Below are 17,073 nucleotides of genomic sequence, written 5' to 3' on the forward strand. Positions count from 1 at the left end.
GCATGTTTTAACCCTAGCTGGTTTCACCGCTTTAGGCCGTCTTGTCAGATTGGGCTGTTTTGTTTAGAATTTGCCGTGTGCAGAATGAACCGAATGCTGTGCTATGGGCTGAATACAGATTAATCCCCAGCAGTGTAAGGGCCGTGTATAAGGGCCGTGTATCCGGAATCAGGCAGTGGGTTACTTGGGTTATTTTGCTGTTGGCTGTTTAGTCATCTGATTATTGCAGTGCAAGTGTTCAATTTTCAGACAGCTAATCAATTTCATTTACATTGAGGTGTAACATGATGGAATGCGATGCAATGCATGAGATGTGTATATGTAAACACTTTTTCAGATAAAAAGTCCGTTTCATTTCATTATCTTTTCAAATGTACAAGCTTTGGAAACAAAATCTGCCTGCGGCAGTACAAGGTAATCTATCTACCAACAAAAAGAAAAGTACAAAAAGAAGAAGATAGCAAAATCTGCATCCATGTCAAGCACTCCGGGGGGCCGTCAGTCCGTCCTAGTCCTCTTCCTGGACGAGGGTCCAGGAGCATCATCAGTGTCGTCGTCAGAGCCCGAGCTAGAACCGCCTCCAGTCTCCTCCTCCGATGACTTTGACTCCACCTCTGCCTTCGCCTCTGACTCCTCGTCATCATCGTTCGGGACTGGAGCTCGCGAGCTACTCCCGACACGAGTACGCCCTCCCCTAGTACGGGGAAATATCCTGCCCTCCTCATCTCTCCCCCGAGCAGGGACAGAAGGTCCGGCTGGAGCACCTCCTGCCATGGGAATCTGGAAAGGAGGCTGAAAAAGTACACAAAAAGGGAAATGCATCAGTATACTGTGAACAGTTTATCAGTGCAGAATGCAGTATATGAGTACAGTGTGAATGCCGTGAGCAGTCTATCAATGCAGAATGCAGTGTGTGAATACAGTGTATGAATGCCGTGAGCAGTTTAACAGTGCAGAATGCAGTATATGGGTACAGTATGAGAATGCCGTGAGCAGTTTATCAGTACAGAATACGGTGCAGAATGCAGTGTATGCAATGTATCAGATACTGTGAGATCAGTGTATCGGGTGTTGTGCCGTGCGTCAGATTATGTAAAGCAGTGTATGAGTGGTTTGAGGCCAATGTCAAAAGGACATACCGGTATGCTGTAGAGGGCTAGAAGATCAAATGTCCGCTGGAGCATCCCCATCATCGAGGCATTCATCGCCAACGACTGACGGGTGTACCCAGAAGAAGCCTGCAAAAGTATCAGATGCATCAATATTCTGTGGAATATCAAGTAAACTGAGATGAATAACTGTACAAAATGCAGTAGAACATACCGGAGGTAAGTCGGGGACATCAATGAACTCGTGACCAGCCGGTGGAAGGGCGAAGGGGATCTGATAGGTCGACCCACCCTGCCCCTGGAAAGTCAGTACAGCGGGCAGGGCAGGCCAGCCAACTCCCCGTCCTCCCTGCACTCCGCCCCTACCACGGACCCGGGCCCTCCTCGAAGATCCAGCCCCTGCTCCCGCTCCGGCCCCAGCCGCCGATGCCACAGGCCTAGCCCCCTCTGCTCGACGACCGCTCAGGGGGCGCATCAGATACGTCCGCACGTACTCCTGATAGTCTCCAGTGCCTCGGAAGCCGGCCTCCTCCCAGCCGATGGAGTAATCATCCAGCTGCTCAGTGGTGAGCCCCTCGGTCTCCCTCATGTCTGCAGGAGGGGGAGCCGGGACTATCTGCTCAGGTAACCCTAGGGTCTGGCGTAGAAAACGCTCCCCCAGGTACCAAGCCCGACAGACCGGGCCCTCAAGCAGAATCCGGAAACGCGAGGTCTCCTCCGCACCAGGGAACCGACCCCGCATCGCCGCCGGCGTAGGAGCCCACGGCCGCCATGTGATCTGAAAATGACAGACAGTTTGTTATCTACTGTTATTGAAATATACAGTTGAAAAGCGAAGCTTAAATGAACTGAAAGTAAAGCATACCTCCGCGGGGGTGATGGTGTCGAAATATCGGCGGAAGAAGCAGAATGTCTCCCGTGGTCGCCGACCCGTCGAAGCGACTCGAAAAGGGGACGGCCAGGGGAGTCTCCGCAACTGGCACAGGAGCAAGCCTAGGAAAGTAGGCGTAAACCCACAACTACAAAACAGATGTCAGTGCGACCATCAGTTGGAGCAGAATGCAGAATAAAGTAGAAATGGCAGAGCCGTGTGTTGTGCAGTGTATTGTGTGCAGTGTACAGTGTGAGCAATGTACAGTCAGTGTAAAGCAGAATGTATGTGTGTGCCGTGTGTACAGTATACAGCAAGTATAGAGTAGACTACAGTGTGTGCAGTGTACAGAGTACAGAAAGTACGAGACAGAAATGAAAAAGCGGAGAAGAAATGTACCTCCCAAGCCCGCCAATAGCCTCCAAGCAGCTGGCCGCTGCCGCGCGAAGCTGAGCTCATGTACCCGTAAAGGGTGGCCAGAGCAGCGCCGCCCTAATCATAGTGCAGAATATCCCGGACGTCCACCAGTGCGCTGAGAAGATAGAGAGGCACGGTGTTCGCCTGGTCGGCGAAGATAGTAGTCCCGAACAGGAACATGAGGAAGCCGCGAGCATACCTCTCCTCGTCCTCCGGGGTCATCTGCGCCTCCTCCTCCAACACGGGCTGAACCCGAAACTGTACCTCGAACCAGGAGTACCGCACGAAACCTGGGCGAGCTAGGGGTGGCGCCTCCCCCAGTAGATGGACCTGAGCGGCGATCCACTCATCCATGTCTGTGTCAAAAGAGATCGGATCCCCCCCTACCCCGATGCCTGTGAGCATCGATAAGTCATGAGGGGTCATCGTCATATCCCCTGCAGCAGAGAAATGAAAAGAATCGATGGTGTCCCACCATCTCTCCGCCAGAGCGGCAAGGAAAGGCCTGCATGTGGACAACCTGGAAAGCCCTCGGCAGAAGGCGCCGAAGCCCACCCGATCCACGATGCGTCGAACTGCGTCGGGGAGCTCATCATACCACTCCCGTGCACCAGTATTCCCATACCCGCGAATGGTATGGGAACCCTCCTGTAAGCGGAAAATAAAAAATTGCAAGCAACATTCAAAATGCAGTTTTGAAAAGCATGCAGATAAAGTATGTGTGCAGGTTTGTCAGATTCAGACGAATACCGGGTGCCGGTGTGCTTGCAGTGAAATACGTGTGCTGTGTCAACGTGTTTGGGTGTTTCAGAACAGATATAGCATTGTGTGCAAATCTAACAGATTCAGACAAATACTGGGTGCCAGTGTGTGTGCAGTAGAATACAGTGAGTGCAGTGTGTTTGAGTGATTCGGGGCTAGTGCAGTGTGTGTGCATGTGTCAGTCTCAAGCAGATATCAGTTGTATATAGGTTTACAGTCAACTACAGTCTACAGCATATCAGTTTTCAGCAGTTGAAGAATACAACTAACTATGACAGTTTTGTATCCTACATTGCGAAAAGTAAAGCAGAAGACAGAGAGTTACCTCGGAAGTGCCGAATGAAAGGTGGGAGGTAGGCTCACGCAGCAGTAGCTCAGGCGCCACGTGCCTCTCGAAGCTCCGGAACTGACGCAGGCCGTCGGGGGGCAGAACATGGATCGCCGGCCGGTAGGTCGCCGGGTCGAACGGGCGCTCGCTCAGCGGTAAGAGCTCGACCCCGGGATCCATCTCGTGGTCCGGAGGAGTCCCGCCACGTGGAATGTCATCCGCCATGTAGAGAATGATGTGAAAATGGCCCGGAAAAGGAAAACCGGGTCGGAATACGAAGAGTCAACCAAAAAGTCAACTCCCGAGAGGGTCGGAAATGGCCGGGAAGGCCGGAATGTGAAAAGGCACGGAAATGAAGAGGAAAGTGAGGGGAACAAACCCCGAAAAGGCGAGAACGCCAAACGAGGCACCGAAATGAAAATGTGATCGGTGGAAAATGTCCGAAACGCGAAGAGAATCGCGAATCCGACGACGAAATGGGCGTAGAATGCGAAGAAACGGGCGAAAAACGAGAGAGAAACACTCTAGAGAGAGAGAGCAAGGGATTTCGGCGGTAGGAAAGTGAGGAATAGGGTTTTGAAACCCTATTTTATAACACCCAAGGTGAAAAGTCAAAACTGCCCCGCATCAGCAACTGTTTGCCGGTCGGCAATGTTTTGTGCTGGCCGGCACTTTTTTGTGCCGATAAACTTATTTTTATGCCGGTGGCCAGCCGGTGGCCTCCCCTTTCGGCCGGTGGGGTTCCCGCAGCCTTGTTTAGGCCATTTGAGTTGTTTTTGGTCTTCATAGCTCAAGAAAGTGCAAGAAAGTGCATCTCCGACGCTCAACCGGCCTCCGTTCTGACCACAGGCCGTGTCTCCAGTGCGTGGCACCCGAATTCGTGCAAGGTGTATCCTTTTTGTATCCTTTTAAATTCAAAAGTTGCCCCATGTGTGTTGCACGAGTTCATCACACTACTTCGGTGCATTACATCGCGCTGTCATGCGCCACACATTTGCATTGTTATGCACGTGTTACATGCATTGCAACACGCACCCCTTTGCATTGTCGTGCACATTTCTCATGCATCATCATTCCATTTTCATTCCATGCATTGTCATGCATTCCGGAATACGTGCGTTGTTGCACATTTAAGCCCATTTACATTCCGTGTGGCATGCGTGTCACACTTATTGTCGCACTGTTTTGTGCATTGTATTTCACTCGCGCTGTTCTGCGCATTGCACTGTTTTGTGCATTTCAAATTGTCGCACTGTTTTGTGCATTGTATTTCAATCGCGCTGTTTTGCACATCGCACTGTTTTGTGCACTTCAAAATTGCTCGCGCTGTTCTGCGCATCGCACTGTTTTGTGCATTTCAAATCTCGCGCTGTTCTGCGCATCGCACTGTTTTGTGCACCTCACTTGCATCTAGCATGTATCCTCTCGCGTTATTTTACGCACCTTACTTGTACTTGTTAGTACATTGCATTGTTTTGAATACAACCGGCTTCGCGTAGCGTATAAGTCCAATTTTCAAAATTTCGTATTTCGTGTGGCATACGTGTCCCACTTGCATTATTTTTTGCATCTTATGAGGCACGCGTGTCTCATTTGTATCACCTAGTATCATGCTTCATTTGCATTAGCATGCGTGCCTCATTCTTGCGTTGTTCCGCATATCCACGGTCTGGCGAGACCTTAAAGACGCGCGACGGTCTGACGAGACCTTAAACATGCACGGTCTAGGAGACCTTAAATCCTTGGGAGGTGCAAAACCTTCGGCACATTGATGTGTGCAGTTCATGTGCATTGTCATGCATATTGCTAACAATATTGTACCTATTAAGTTTGTTTTCTTTTCAGGCACGATATTGTATGTACGGTTCATTTGAGGCTGGAGCAACCAGACGAACCGCGCAGGTATCCTCAGTCTAGGAGACCTTAAATCCTCTAAAGGTGCAATTCCTTTGGTGTTTGTCGTGCCCGAACGACTTTTGGTGGTCTGGTAAAGCCACCTGCCTATGTTTGCGATGAGTTCCTAGAAGACCAACTGGGACGGTGGAGACTAGAGTTCGAACGGCTTATGCCTAGAACGCAAAGGTTCGGGAGTTCTGAGACTAAAGTCTGGTTCAAATACCCAGGGGTTTACCCTCGGCTTGAAATCTGTATGGAAGCCCCATAGGTTGAGGCGGCATGTCTACGCCTCAATTCTGGATACTGAACCAACCTAGTATATCACCCTGTTGGTAAGATAGGGAAAGTTGCAATCATAGTCATTGCATCATAGTGCATTGTCATGCATTTCCATTGTAGCTTGCATCCATTGCATTTTCCCCAGTAGGTCGCATTGCACTGCATTGTCATGCATATTTGTAAATATCCACTCCATTGCATATTTGTAGATATTGCATTGTAGATTGCATGCATTCATTGCATCACCTTCCGCCCATGGCTTGCGCCTTCCCAGGTTGAGCTTGGTTTGGTATGTGTCCTTACCTTTCATGTTAGAACACAGTTCTGCATGTGTATCGCGCCAATTCCACGCTGATATGTTGGTTGAGGGTTGCGGCACCTTTTCTGTGTTACACATGGCTCGTACGTGTACATGCCTTTCCTAGGCAAAATTTGGTTTGGCTTGTATGCCATATCCCTTGTATCCATATCCATTCTATTGCATATTTGTAGATATTGCATTGTAGATTGCATGCATTCATTGCATCACCTTCCGCCCATGGCTTGCGCCTTTCCAAGTTGAGCTTGGTCTAGTATGTGCCCTTACTTTTTATGTTAAAACACAGTTCTGCATGTGTATCGCGCCGATTCCACGCTGATATGTTGGTTGAGGGTTGCGGCACCTTTTCTGTGTTACACATGGCTTGTATGCGTACATGCCTTTCCTAGGCAAGATTTGGTTTGGCCTGCGTGCCATGTTTACATATTACATTGTAGTATAATTTTTGCATCCGGCATTAGGATCGTAGTCCTTTCTCCAGCGGGTCGTTTCCCCACTTATGTCAATTCCACCCAATACTTGTTCTTGCGTCTGTCTACAATACTCATAGTTCAGTTGACCGTTCTATGGTAGACAGACTTGTTACCTCCATCAATCTATTTGACATAGGTGTGGTTTCAAACCGCTCGTGATTGGATCACGATTCAAATGCTTTGCATGTAGCTTGCATTGTTTCAATTACATTGCATCTTCATTTGCATTGTTTATACATTGTTTTGTATATATTGCATTTTGTTTTGCATCCACATTTGCATTGTCATGCATGTTGCTAACCATATTGTACCTGTTAAGTTTGTTTTCTTTGCAAGCATGATATTGTATGTACGGTTCATTTGAGGCTGGTGCAACCAGACGAGCCGCACAGGTATTGTATCTCCCGAGTGAGACGTATTGAGAATTCCATAATTCTCTTACACCCTTTCTGCATTGTAGTGTAGTTTGGTATGCTAGCTTAAAACTGTCGCATGTTTTGCTTCGTTACAGCTTCCTTTGCATGATCATAAGTTATGTCCGGCTCTATGCATTGTCTTGCATTTTGCCCCTGCCTTCGGGCGCATATCTTATTTGTCTTGTATGTTTGTCTGAGTCTTCGGCCTTGTCAAAAATGGGTCCTCTCTGGGCTTTGACATTCACTCCCGTCATTGTTATGACTCTCGAGTTCTGTCAAAGAGGGGCAACTGTAGACACCCTATTTTTGACCGTCCTCAAGACTTGGACGTCACCGTTTGAACACTCAGTGATTATCCATGTTTGTGTTCGTTTGGAGTTCCCGGAGGCCTCGGCTCGCGCGCCTTGCCTCAGAATCTCCGAACTTGACCGTTTAGTGTCTGGTTTTGTACCAAACACTTGCATCTTGCCTTTGAGAGGCAGGGTAGGGCTTGTAGACCATCCCTACCCACCACCGGCAGTGGCTAGAGGCCACCGGCTGGTGTTTACTGCCACCGGCAATGTAGTTTGCCGGCCGGCACTATTTGTTGCCGGTCAGCACTTTATTGTGCCGGTCGACACTCTTTTTGGCCAAGATGGCATTTTTGGCCGGCCGATTGCTGTTCATCTGCTTTTGCAGATATTTTTAGACAGCTGTCTTGCTTTTGCTCCCCTCCATACACGTGTATGGAGGGATCTCCCTCTTGTAAAGCTTGTCTTGTAAGCTTTACAAGAGATATAGAGAGAGGCTCTCTCTTGTGGCTAAGAGAGAGACTTAGGTTGGAGACTTAGGATATTTGGAGAGCAAAATAGCCATTGTTGAGCTCTAGTTCTAGGGTTTTGAGTTAGATACATTTTCTATCTCTCTCTCCCTCTCTTTTGTTCACTAGGTGTCTTGTGTCTTACTATTGCACACAAACACCTAGTGTTTCACCTTCCTCTTGGAGCTGAAGTTCTAAAGGGTTTGTTTTGAAGTTTTGGTGCTGGATTCGAGCTAAAGGAGGCCATTGGAGCACCATTTGTGAAGAGGTCTACAAGGGTGAGAACCTAGTCTCTTTTTTCCCCATTTTTGCATTGATTTTCTACCTATCTTAGAGCTGTTTTTGTGCTTATTGTATAACATAAAAAAGTTCTTTTTTTAGGCCCTCTTTATTGTTTATTAAGAGTGTTTTGTTGTTTGAGGGTTGTTGACCACCCTTAGGTCTTAAAAGGCCTCATTTTGAGCCATTTTGTGCTAGCTCCGGGATTTTGGTGTTGGGGTCTCTTCACCACTGAAATCTTGAGGGATTTCAGTGGTGAAGATGATGCCTTGAAGTCCCAAGAAGGAGAGGGCCACCCCCTCTCCTTATTGTCCTTGAAAAGGGCATATTTTGGCCTCTTAAGGAAGCCTATGCTTGAGTGTGTGTTGAGCATGTTTGGTCTGTTTTTCATGCTTATATATCCATAATATAACATGATTTCAAGTTGGTTTTGGAACTCCATGCATGCTTAGCATAGTTGCCATGTAATGCCTTGTTTATGCCTTAACATGTCTTAGGTTGTTAGCCTTTGTGGGAGCATGTTTTAGGCTTAGTCTTGTGAAGATTATGTGCTTATCTTGCCATGTTTTAGGTCTGTCCATAAGTGTTTGGGTCGATTTTGGCATGCTTGATATAGCTCCTTTGTGTTTGGGCTTGTTGGCCTTGAGTATGTGCATGTGTAGCATGACATCTTTGCATCGATTTGGTGATTTGGGGTCCCCCCCACATGTTATTTCAGTCCCATTTCCATGCTTGTTTGATTGCCTTGCATGCCTCTTTAATGCTTTGGAAGCTTGTGTAGCAATGCTCCATATTTTGGTGTTTATGCATGCCTTTGTTTTTTAGTCACTTAGATGCCATCTAAGTAGTCCTTTAGCTTTGTTTTAACATGCTAAAACTCTGTTTTTGGTCCTTCCTTTCATGCCATGTTTGGTCATGTTAAGTGTAGTTCAATGCTCATTGATTCGCTTTGAACACTTAGGCCATTTGGTGCATGCTTGGCTTGATTTGTTGCTTGGTTTGGCACCATGTATTAGCATGATTTCAAAGCTTATAATGCATGCTAATTGTTCATGTTTGTCCCTTTCAAGTGTGCTTGAATGTTGCTTGATTTGTGCTTAAGTGTTGGTCCTTATGTGCATATGTGTGTGTATGCCATTTAGCCCTCACTTTTTTAGCACTATGGCCACTGTTTTAGGCCTTATTAGAGCTGCCTAATTCATGTATAAGACCATCTTAGCATTAGTTTGCATTGTCATACGTATGCTTGCATGCTTGCATAAGTCCATTGCTATGCCATGTTGCATCCTTAGCTTGTATGCCTAGGTTGCATTGCATCTTGCATGCATACCTTGTCCCTTGACTTGGGTGATAGGGATTGGGAGTTTTGTTTGATTGGTTTGCATACATTTGAAATCAAAGTTGCATACTTGGTTCTTTGGGCCATCATGCATGGAAATGCGTGATTGATGGTCCGAGAATCGAGGCACATGCCCCTTTGAGTCATTATCATGATAAGGGACGTGGTTGGTGCATACATGCCTTGAATTGTGTTGCCATGCCTTGCCTTGCCCTCTGTTGCTGTGAGTTGCAGGTTCTGCAGGCCTTCTTTGCCGACCGGCAGTGTAAAGTGCCGGCCGGCAACAATTTCTTTGCCGGCAGCTTCAATTTTGTGCCGATGGCCATACCACACTGCCGGTGGCAATTTCATTCAGCCAGTGGTGATCCTCTCTGTCCAAGGGAGCAGTCCTGAGGTTTTGACAGCCTCCCGAGGAGTGAATGAAGGAAAACAGAGGCAGCTTGCGCATGGTGGCGCGCTTCTCGAGGCGTTTTACCGTTTTTCTTAGTCTATTTAATTTGTTAATTAAATTAGGCAATTTGTAATATTAATTAGCTTGCGTAGTTAATTAATTTGTAATATTTATTCGGTCCCTCCGAGCGAGGGCAAATCTGTAATAAGTGTGTGTGGGTGGTGTGTATGTCTTCCAACCTCACTTCTTTCTTCCCTTTTATTTACCTGCTTACGATGGTAGATTAGGGCACGTTTAATTTAGCATACCTTATGCTACGTATATGTGCATCCATGCATTTGTATTACATGCATTAGGCTCGGTACATCACGCTAACTGCATTCGTACTTCAAATTCTAAACTGAATATGTGATAGTTGTGCATTCTCACATGCCATGTTTAGGATAGCCGAGCCTATTCTAGCAACACTTTGTATGCGATGCATTAGGCACTTAACATGGACTTGGATCATGCATGTTTGCTAACAAGTTCTTTGTTTTGGCACGGAGTACGATGTAAGTATTTCCGCTTTAGCATATCGCATGAGTGTGAATGTTGCCATGACAGCACGCTTAACATGTGGCTAGATGCTTATGTGTTAAACTGTTTTGAATGCCTGTGGGTGAAGGTTGGATTGTTTGAGTTGGAAAAACTCGTTGAAATCCGTATTTTAGCCTACTTGCGAGTAGCGAATTCCAAAGCATTTTCAAACCGAACGGATATGCAATGTTTATTTCCAAATTAGGCAATCTAGTCTATACTTGTTTGCTGCGCGCATAACATAGTAATTCTAGGCTAATAAATGGAATAAGAACACATAGCGTTTTCAAAATCGGATATCATGGTTAGTAGAGGCCGGTCTTCGGACCGGGCGAAAGGGGGTGCTCATAGCTGACCTTCCCCGATCGTACCCAAGCTCCCGAGCCGAGACAACTCCGGTGATGACGGACATGTGGCCTTCGGCACTGAGTCAGGGTTTCCTAAATTTCCCCATTTTAAAAAAATATTTAGGTGGCGACTCTGTATCTGGCAAAGCAGTCCATGTTTGGCACTACTTTTTCAAAAATCTGTTTCTCAAAACGATTTGCCAGATTTGGACTCTTTGGTTCAGATTAAGAACCGTGACACAAATCGAGTCCGAACTGTAGCGTGAGGCCCCCACGCGGGCACGTCTACAGGGGATGATATATTGTAGAATCGAAGGGCCGCACTCTTAGTGGTAACGACTCTGGCGCGAACTCCGCCTTAAGGTCTGCATTAATGACCTTTGCCACCCCGCCGGCCTCGACAACTGCTGACTCCTCTACCTCGACTATAGGTGGAAACACAGGTGGAACCTCGGAAGGAGCTCCGTCATGAGGCATCTCGTCTGCCATCTAGAAAATGGGTGAAAAGTAGGTGAAAAGTGAAGAAAAATGGAGAAAATAGGGAAAACTTGGAAAAAGTCATCCCTAGGAGAGAGAAAACGGGAGAAAAGTCAAAATTCGAAAAAGTTCACGAAACCCGAGAGAAACTTGAGAGGAATAAGCCTAAAGTGGTGAAAATCCAAGAAAAAATGACGAAATCAAAATCTGATCGGTTCAAAATGTAGAGAATCAAGAGGGTTTTACGAAAAAAGTTTGCGTGGGGCGTTGGAAAGTGTGTGTAAAGCACAAATCTAGAGAGAAAAAGCACCTAGAGAGAGAGAGAGAGCTATTTTGGATGTTTGGGTGTGAGGAAATGAAGTGTCTTGATGTATATTTAAAGACCCATGAGTAAAAAGTCCAAACTAGCCCGAATTGCCATGGGTGGCTGGCAGGCCACCAGTGGTGGCCGGCAAGGTTTTCCGGTAGCCGACAAGTGGCCGGCGGTTTCTCCTAGTGGCTGGTGGTTCTCAGTTGGGTCCTAGTGCTGTTCTGTGCTTCTACTTCCCGAGTAGTGTATGCAAGGTTCTGTTTTGGGAGCTTGCAACTGCGTTCTAGTGTGTGAACATGTCCCACTTGCCACTATGAACGAGGTGTATCCTTTTTGAGCATGTTGCAATGCCTTCAAGAGATAAATCAGAGGTTGCCACCGACTATCATTTTTATTTGTTTTGTCAAATTACATCTTTGTTCTCTTCTGTTGCATAGAACATGCATTTTCATATACACTTATATCACATTTGTGCCTTGCATCGCTCATGATTCATGCATAGAATGTGTACTCGTATATGTTTTCTGGTTTTGCATAGAATATGCTTTCAGTAGCCGCATCTGTTGGTTTTCTATCATTGTGGTGATTTGTAATCTTTTTCACTTTGTGCATTTATCGCACATGTTCACTTTCTGCATCTATCGCACAAGTTCATTTTGTGCGTCTATCGCACTTGTTCATTTTGTGCATCTATCGCGCACATTTAGTCCTCTGTGTTTTATCTCGGGACGCATGAAGCGCGAGCCCAAGCGGTTTCTCTCATATCTCAGGACGCGTAAAGCGTGGCCCTAGGCGTGTTTTATCTCGGGACGCGTGAAACGCGGCTGTTACGACCCAAACCCGTCCCTATAGGTTTAGCATTGTAACCGGCCCGTAATCCTTGGATTACTAAAGGCCTCTTAAGACTTGACTTGAGATTAGGGGCTGCAGAAGTAATTACATAAAGAAATATACATAGTCCATCGAGCTGTGAGACATACATGGAACTGAAAATCTTAAACTTTATAAACATACGAGTGACATCATAGGTACAGTATTTACACGTCACTATCAAGTACATACAAAAGGAGAACTTGTTCATAAAACAAAAGAAACAGTCTTATACATCCATATTGACACAGCGACAAAACATGACGTGATCTGGAACCTCCTCGTAAGGCACAAAAGGTGGCTGACTAACACAAAAATAACCCGGGCATCATCTTAAGCCTGATCACGAGCCTGCTCACCTACATACATAATAAATAACTAGTGAGCGGAGACCCAATGAATAATAAAAAAGCAAAAGGGTAAATGAATGATGTCCCATAACTGTGGCTGAAATTAAAATTCATATTTGTATTCTCGTTCTGAGCATGTAGGCAAAAATCAGAGTTCATGCTTAATCTTACGTATTACATCCGTTAGTGCTGATAGATCTCATACAGAGTGGCTTAAATCATACTTGTTAGTTCTATAGAAGAACCTCCGGCCGGGTAAGGATAACTTGTCAATCCCATAAAGGAACCTCCGGACTGGGAACTTATAAACTTGTCAGTTCCACTTAAGAACCTCCAGCCGGGTATAGATAACTTGTCAGTTCCATAAGGAACTTCTGGTCCGGGTACAAATAGCATACTTGAATCATAGCATTAATGTCATATATATATATATATATATATATATCAGAGATGAACAATCATTCATAGTGCATTACCATAGCATCCATAGAACAAATCTTATTCCATATACAGAAAATAATTTAACTTGAACATAGCTTTACTAGGTCATTACTCACAGATAACAACTGCTGCAAGTGGACGATTCAACTTCCTTGAGGTGCGTGACCTACACAGTTACAGAACGAACGTATACTGAATTACACACCCAAAAATAATAACTTAGTACTTTCTTTTTTTGGTGTGTTTCTACCTCATTATCCTCATTATGGTGTCTTAATCATGGCCTAAGAATGCCTAGGATGGAATGAGGATGCAAAAATGCACTTGAAATCATTTTTCAAAACTTGCTGAAAATAGGGTCCACGCTCGAGTGTGGCTTTTCTCGCTCAAGCAGACATGCAAAATACAAGGGTTCGCTCGAGCGTAACTTCCCTCGTTCGAGCAGTCTGAAAACTTTGAAAAAGTACTGGTTGCTTGTTTTTCACGCTCGACGGACGCTCAATCCCCGCTCGAGTATGAGACTCAGATCCTCGCTTGAGCGTGACTTCTGTCGCTCGAGCATGTTGCAAAACATATGAACTTCTGGGAACATTCAATTCATGCTCGAGCGGTGCTTCGGGTCGCTCGAGCGGAAGTACAAGCACTCAAAGTGGTCGCTCGAGCGTGAACTCCTGCGCTCGAGCGTAGATTCAAATTCTAGAATTTCCAGATTTGTTCTACCAGTTCAAAATTCAACTTTCAAGCATCAAAACTCGATTTTTCTGGGCTAAAACTTGAGAAAACACTTAGGAGCTCATAAAACATCATGAATTAAAGATCATTTCAAGAAATCATGGCCCATAGCTTGCCAATTATGCAAAATTCAACTTGAAATGTGGGAAGATGCTGTAAATATTACATGCATGTATAATTTGAGTTCATAGTTTCCCAAAACGTGATCAAATGAAATATCCAACACAAAACATGGTGAATTCTTAGATTATAACCAAAATATGAACATGTATGTGAGAATTCTCATGAAAACAACTTCAAAACTTCATGATATGGACATACATGCATGGAATGACTTTGCTTTCTTAAAGTATAGCTCAACTCCATGTAAATTCACCTCTTTCATTTATATTCATGTACTAAAAGACTCGATTTTAAGGTTGTAAGGTTGAGCTCTTACCTAGGCTACTCAAGTGAGCTCTACTCAAGCAAAATCTTGAGCAATTCACCAAATCTCCTAGCTATTCTCTTCTTTCCCAACTTTGATCTCAATTTTCCTTCCCTCTCTCTCTCTCTCCCACGTTTTGCTTGTTTGAGTCACAAGATGAGAGATTGAAAATGTATTCTCCTAGTCTTGACTCAACAATTTGCCTTATATAAGCTTGGGCAAATATGTAATTCTTTATTGATCAAGTTAATCAAGTGCATCTTAAATTATTTTAATTTAATCGTTCCGAACCGAATTTCAATTAAACCCATCATAAAATTATAAAAATTCCAATTAACATATAAACCGAGTCAATTTCTGAATCAGTTGCCGATAAGGCCTTCAATTCACAATCCGAAGCTAAAACATGAACAGATCTTTCTATGTTAAACAGATATAAATACAAAATAATGCAATGCACATGTAATTAACTCAAGATTTCTCCTTAATTACTTGTTACGCATACTTAAACATGAATTAGCACTAATCACGGGTTGGGGTTGTTACAGTCTTCCCCCCTTAAAAAGTTTGGTCCTCCAAACTCGAGTTACCTTCATTCTAGAAGAACACCGGGTCCAAAGGAAACAGTTTAGGGTATCTTTTCATCATGTCTTCTTCTGTTTCCCAAGTTGCATAAGTTCTTCCATGATTCTGCCAATCAACCTTCACCAATGGAACTTCTTTGTTCCTTAGTCTTTTGATTCGGCGATTCACAATCTGAATGGGTCTTTCTTCGTAAGTATAGTCATCTTCCAGAAGCACATGGCTCGGCTCTATAACATGGAACGGGTCTTGTAAGTAATCTCGAAGCATTGAAACATGAAAAATGTTGTGCATATGCTCCAGTACCGGAGGTAAGGCCACCCAATACGTCACGGGATTGATCCTTTCAAGAATCTCATACGGCCCAACATACCTTGGTGCTAACTTGCCTTTTACTCCGAATCGCGTTTGACCCTTCATCGGAGTTACCTTGATAAACACATGATTTCTGACTTCATATTCCCTATCATGCCTTCGAACATCAGCATAACTCTTTTGCTGGCTCTGTGCAGTTTTCAGTCTCTGCAAAATCAGCTTTACGTTTTCAGTTGTTTCTTGCACAAGTTTCAATCCCAACAATGGTCTGTCGCTTACTTCAGCCCAGCAAATCGGAGATCGACACTTCCTACCAAACAAAGCTTCATAAAGAGCCATTCCAATGCTTGAATGGTAACTATTGTTATACACAAACTCAGCCAATGGCAAATAGGTCTCCCAATTTCCTTGGAAATCTAACACACACATTCTGAGCATATCTTCTAAGGTTTGATTGGTTCGTTCAGTTTGACCATCTGTCTATGAGTGATAGGCGCTACTCAACCTCAGTTCTGTCCCCAAAGCCTGTTGCAAACTCTGCCAAAATCTTGACACAAACTTTGAATCCCTGTTAGATACAATAGATACTGACATTCTATGCAATCTCACAATCTCATTCATATAAATATTGGCCAATTTGTCAGCATTGTAAATAGATTTAACAGGTAGAAAATGGCAGACTTAGTTAAACGATCCACAATGACCCAAATAGAATCCACACCTCGAGAAGAGCGAGGCAATCCCACAATGAAGTCCATGGTAATGTGTTCCCATTTCCATTCCGGTATTGAAAGTGGTTGTAGCAAACCAGCGGGTCACTGATGTTCTGCTTTAGTTCGTTGACACTGTAAACATCTAGCCACAAAATCTGCAATACACTTTTTCATTCCAGGCCACTAGAAATTCTGTTTCAAATTGTGGTATATCTTCGTGTTCTCCAGATGCATGGCAAATTTCAAATTGTGAGCTTCAGACATAACACGTTTTCTCAAGTCACAACAATCTGGTACACAAAGGCGATTTTGAAATTTCAGTACATTGTTCTCAAGTATAAATCCAGGCCTTGGCTTTGAGTCGATTTCATCCATGATCTTTTTTAGAAATTCATCTTGCGGTTGTTTCTCCTTAACTTCTTCAATGATTGCAGGCTGAGCTAAAATAGCAGCTAAAATTCCACCATGTTCACGTATCACAATCTCAATCTTATTCTTTTCCCGGTCATACAATAATTCTCTCTGACCGGTAAGCAAACATGACAGACTTTCCATTGACTTTTGGCTCAAGGCATCTGCTACAGTATTAGCTTTCCACGGGTAATACAAAATTTATAAATCATAGTCTAGCTCTAACCATCTCCTCTGTCTCATGTTCAATTCTTTTTTGGTGAAGAAATATTTCAAACTTTTATGGTCAGTATACACTTCACAAGTTACTCTATACAAGTAGTGACGCCAGATTTTCAAAGCTAACACCACAACTGCCAGTTCGAGATCATGAGTTGGGTAATTCTTTTCATGAGGACGGAGTTGCCGAGAAGCATAGGCAATCACCTTACCATTTTACATTAATACACAGCCCAAACCTTTATAGGATGCATCACTGTAAATCTAGAACCCATCTGTACCATTAGGCAGAGTCAAAATCGGTGCAGTTACTAGTCTCGTCTTCAGTTCTTAGAAGGACGTCTCTCGTTGGTCATTCCAATCAAATGGTACATTTTTCTGTGTTAACTGTGTCAATGGCATGGCAAGTTTCGAAAAATCTTTCACAAATCTTCTGTAGTAACCAACAAGCCCCAGAATGCTTCTAAATTTGGACACATTGGTTGATCTTGGCCAGCCAATAATGGCTTCAATTTTCTGTGGGTCCACCGATATACCATTCCAGTTGATTACATGGCCTAAAAAGGCTGCATTGTCCAGTCAAAATTCACATTTGGATAGTTTTGCATATAATTTCTTTTTT

At 44.5% G+C, this 17,073-nt stretch overlaps 1 protein-coding gene across 1 annotated transcript; it reads right to left on the bottom strand.

The window, feature by feature from the left end:
• Positions 1 to 14,808: 14,808 nt before the first annotated feature.
• On the bottom strand, positions 14,809 to 15,447 carry LOC145821625 (uncharacterized). The gene is made up of 2 exons (XM_082918162.1): positions 15,334 to 15,447; positions 14,809 to 15,222 (listed from the first exon to the last, which is right to left on the bottom strand). Exons 1-2 carry the CDS (start codon positions 15,445 to 15,447, stop codon positions 14,809 to 14,811), a joined length of 528 nt encoding a protein of 175 aa, XP_082774288.1.
• Positions 15,448 to 17,073: the final 1,626 nt, after the last annotated feature.

Source organism: Camellia sinensis, chromosome 3 (genome assembly GCF_055761805.1).
Source record: "Camellia sinensis isolate YWXY chromosome 3, ASM5576180v1, whole genome shotgun sequence".
Taxonomy (NCBI): domain Eukaryota; kingdom Viridiplantae; phylum Streptophyta; class Magnoliopsida; order Ericales; family Theaceae; genus Camellia; species Camellia sinensis.

Coding starts and splice junctions, on each gene's coding strand:
- LOC145821625 (XM_082918162.1), bottom strand. CDS start 15,447: ATGGCTCTTTATGAAGCTTTGTTTGGTAGGAAGTGTCGATCTCCGATT. Junction 15,223..15,333: donor TGCAAGAAACAACTGAAAAC/GTAAAGCTGATT, acceptor GTGTTTATCAAG/GTAACTCCGATGAAGGGTCA.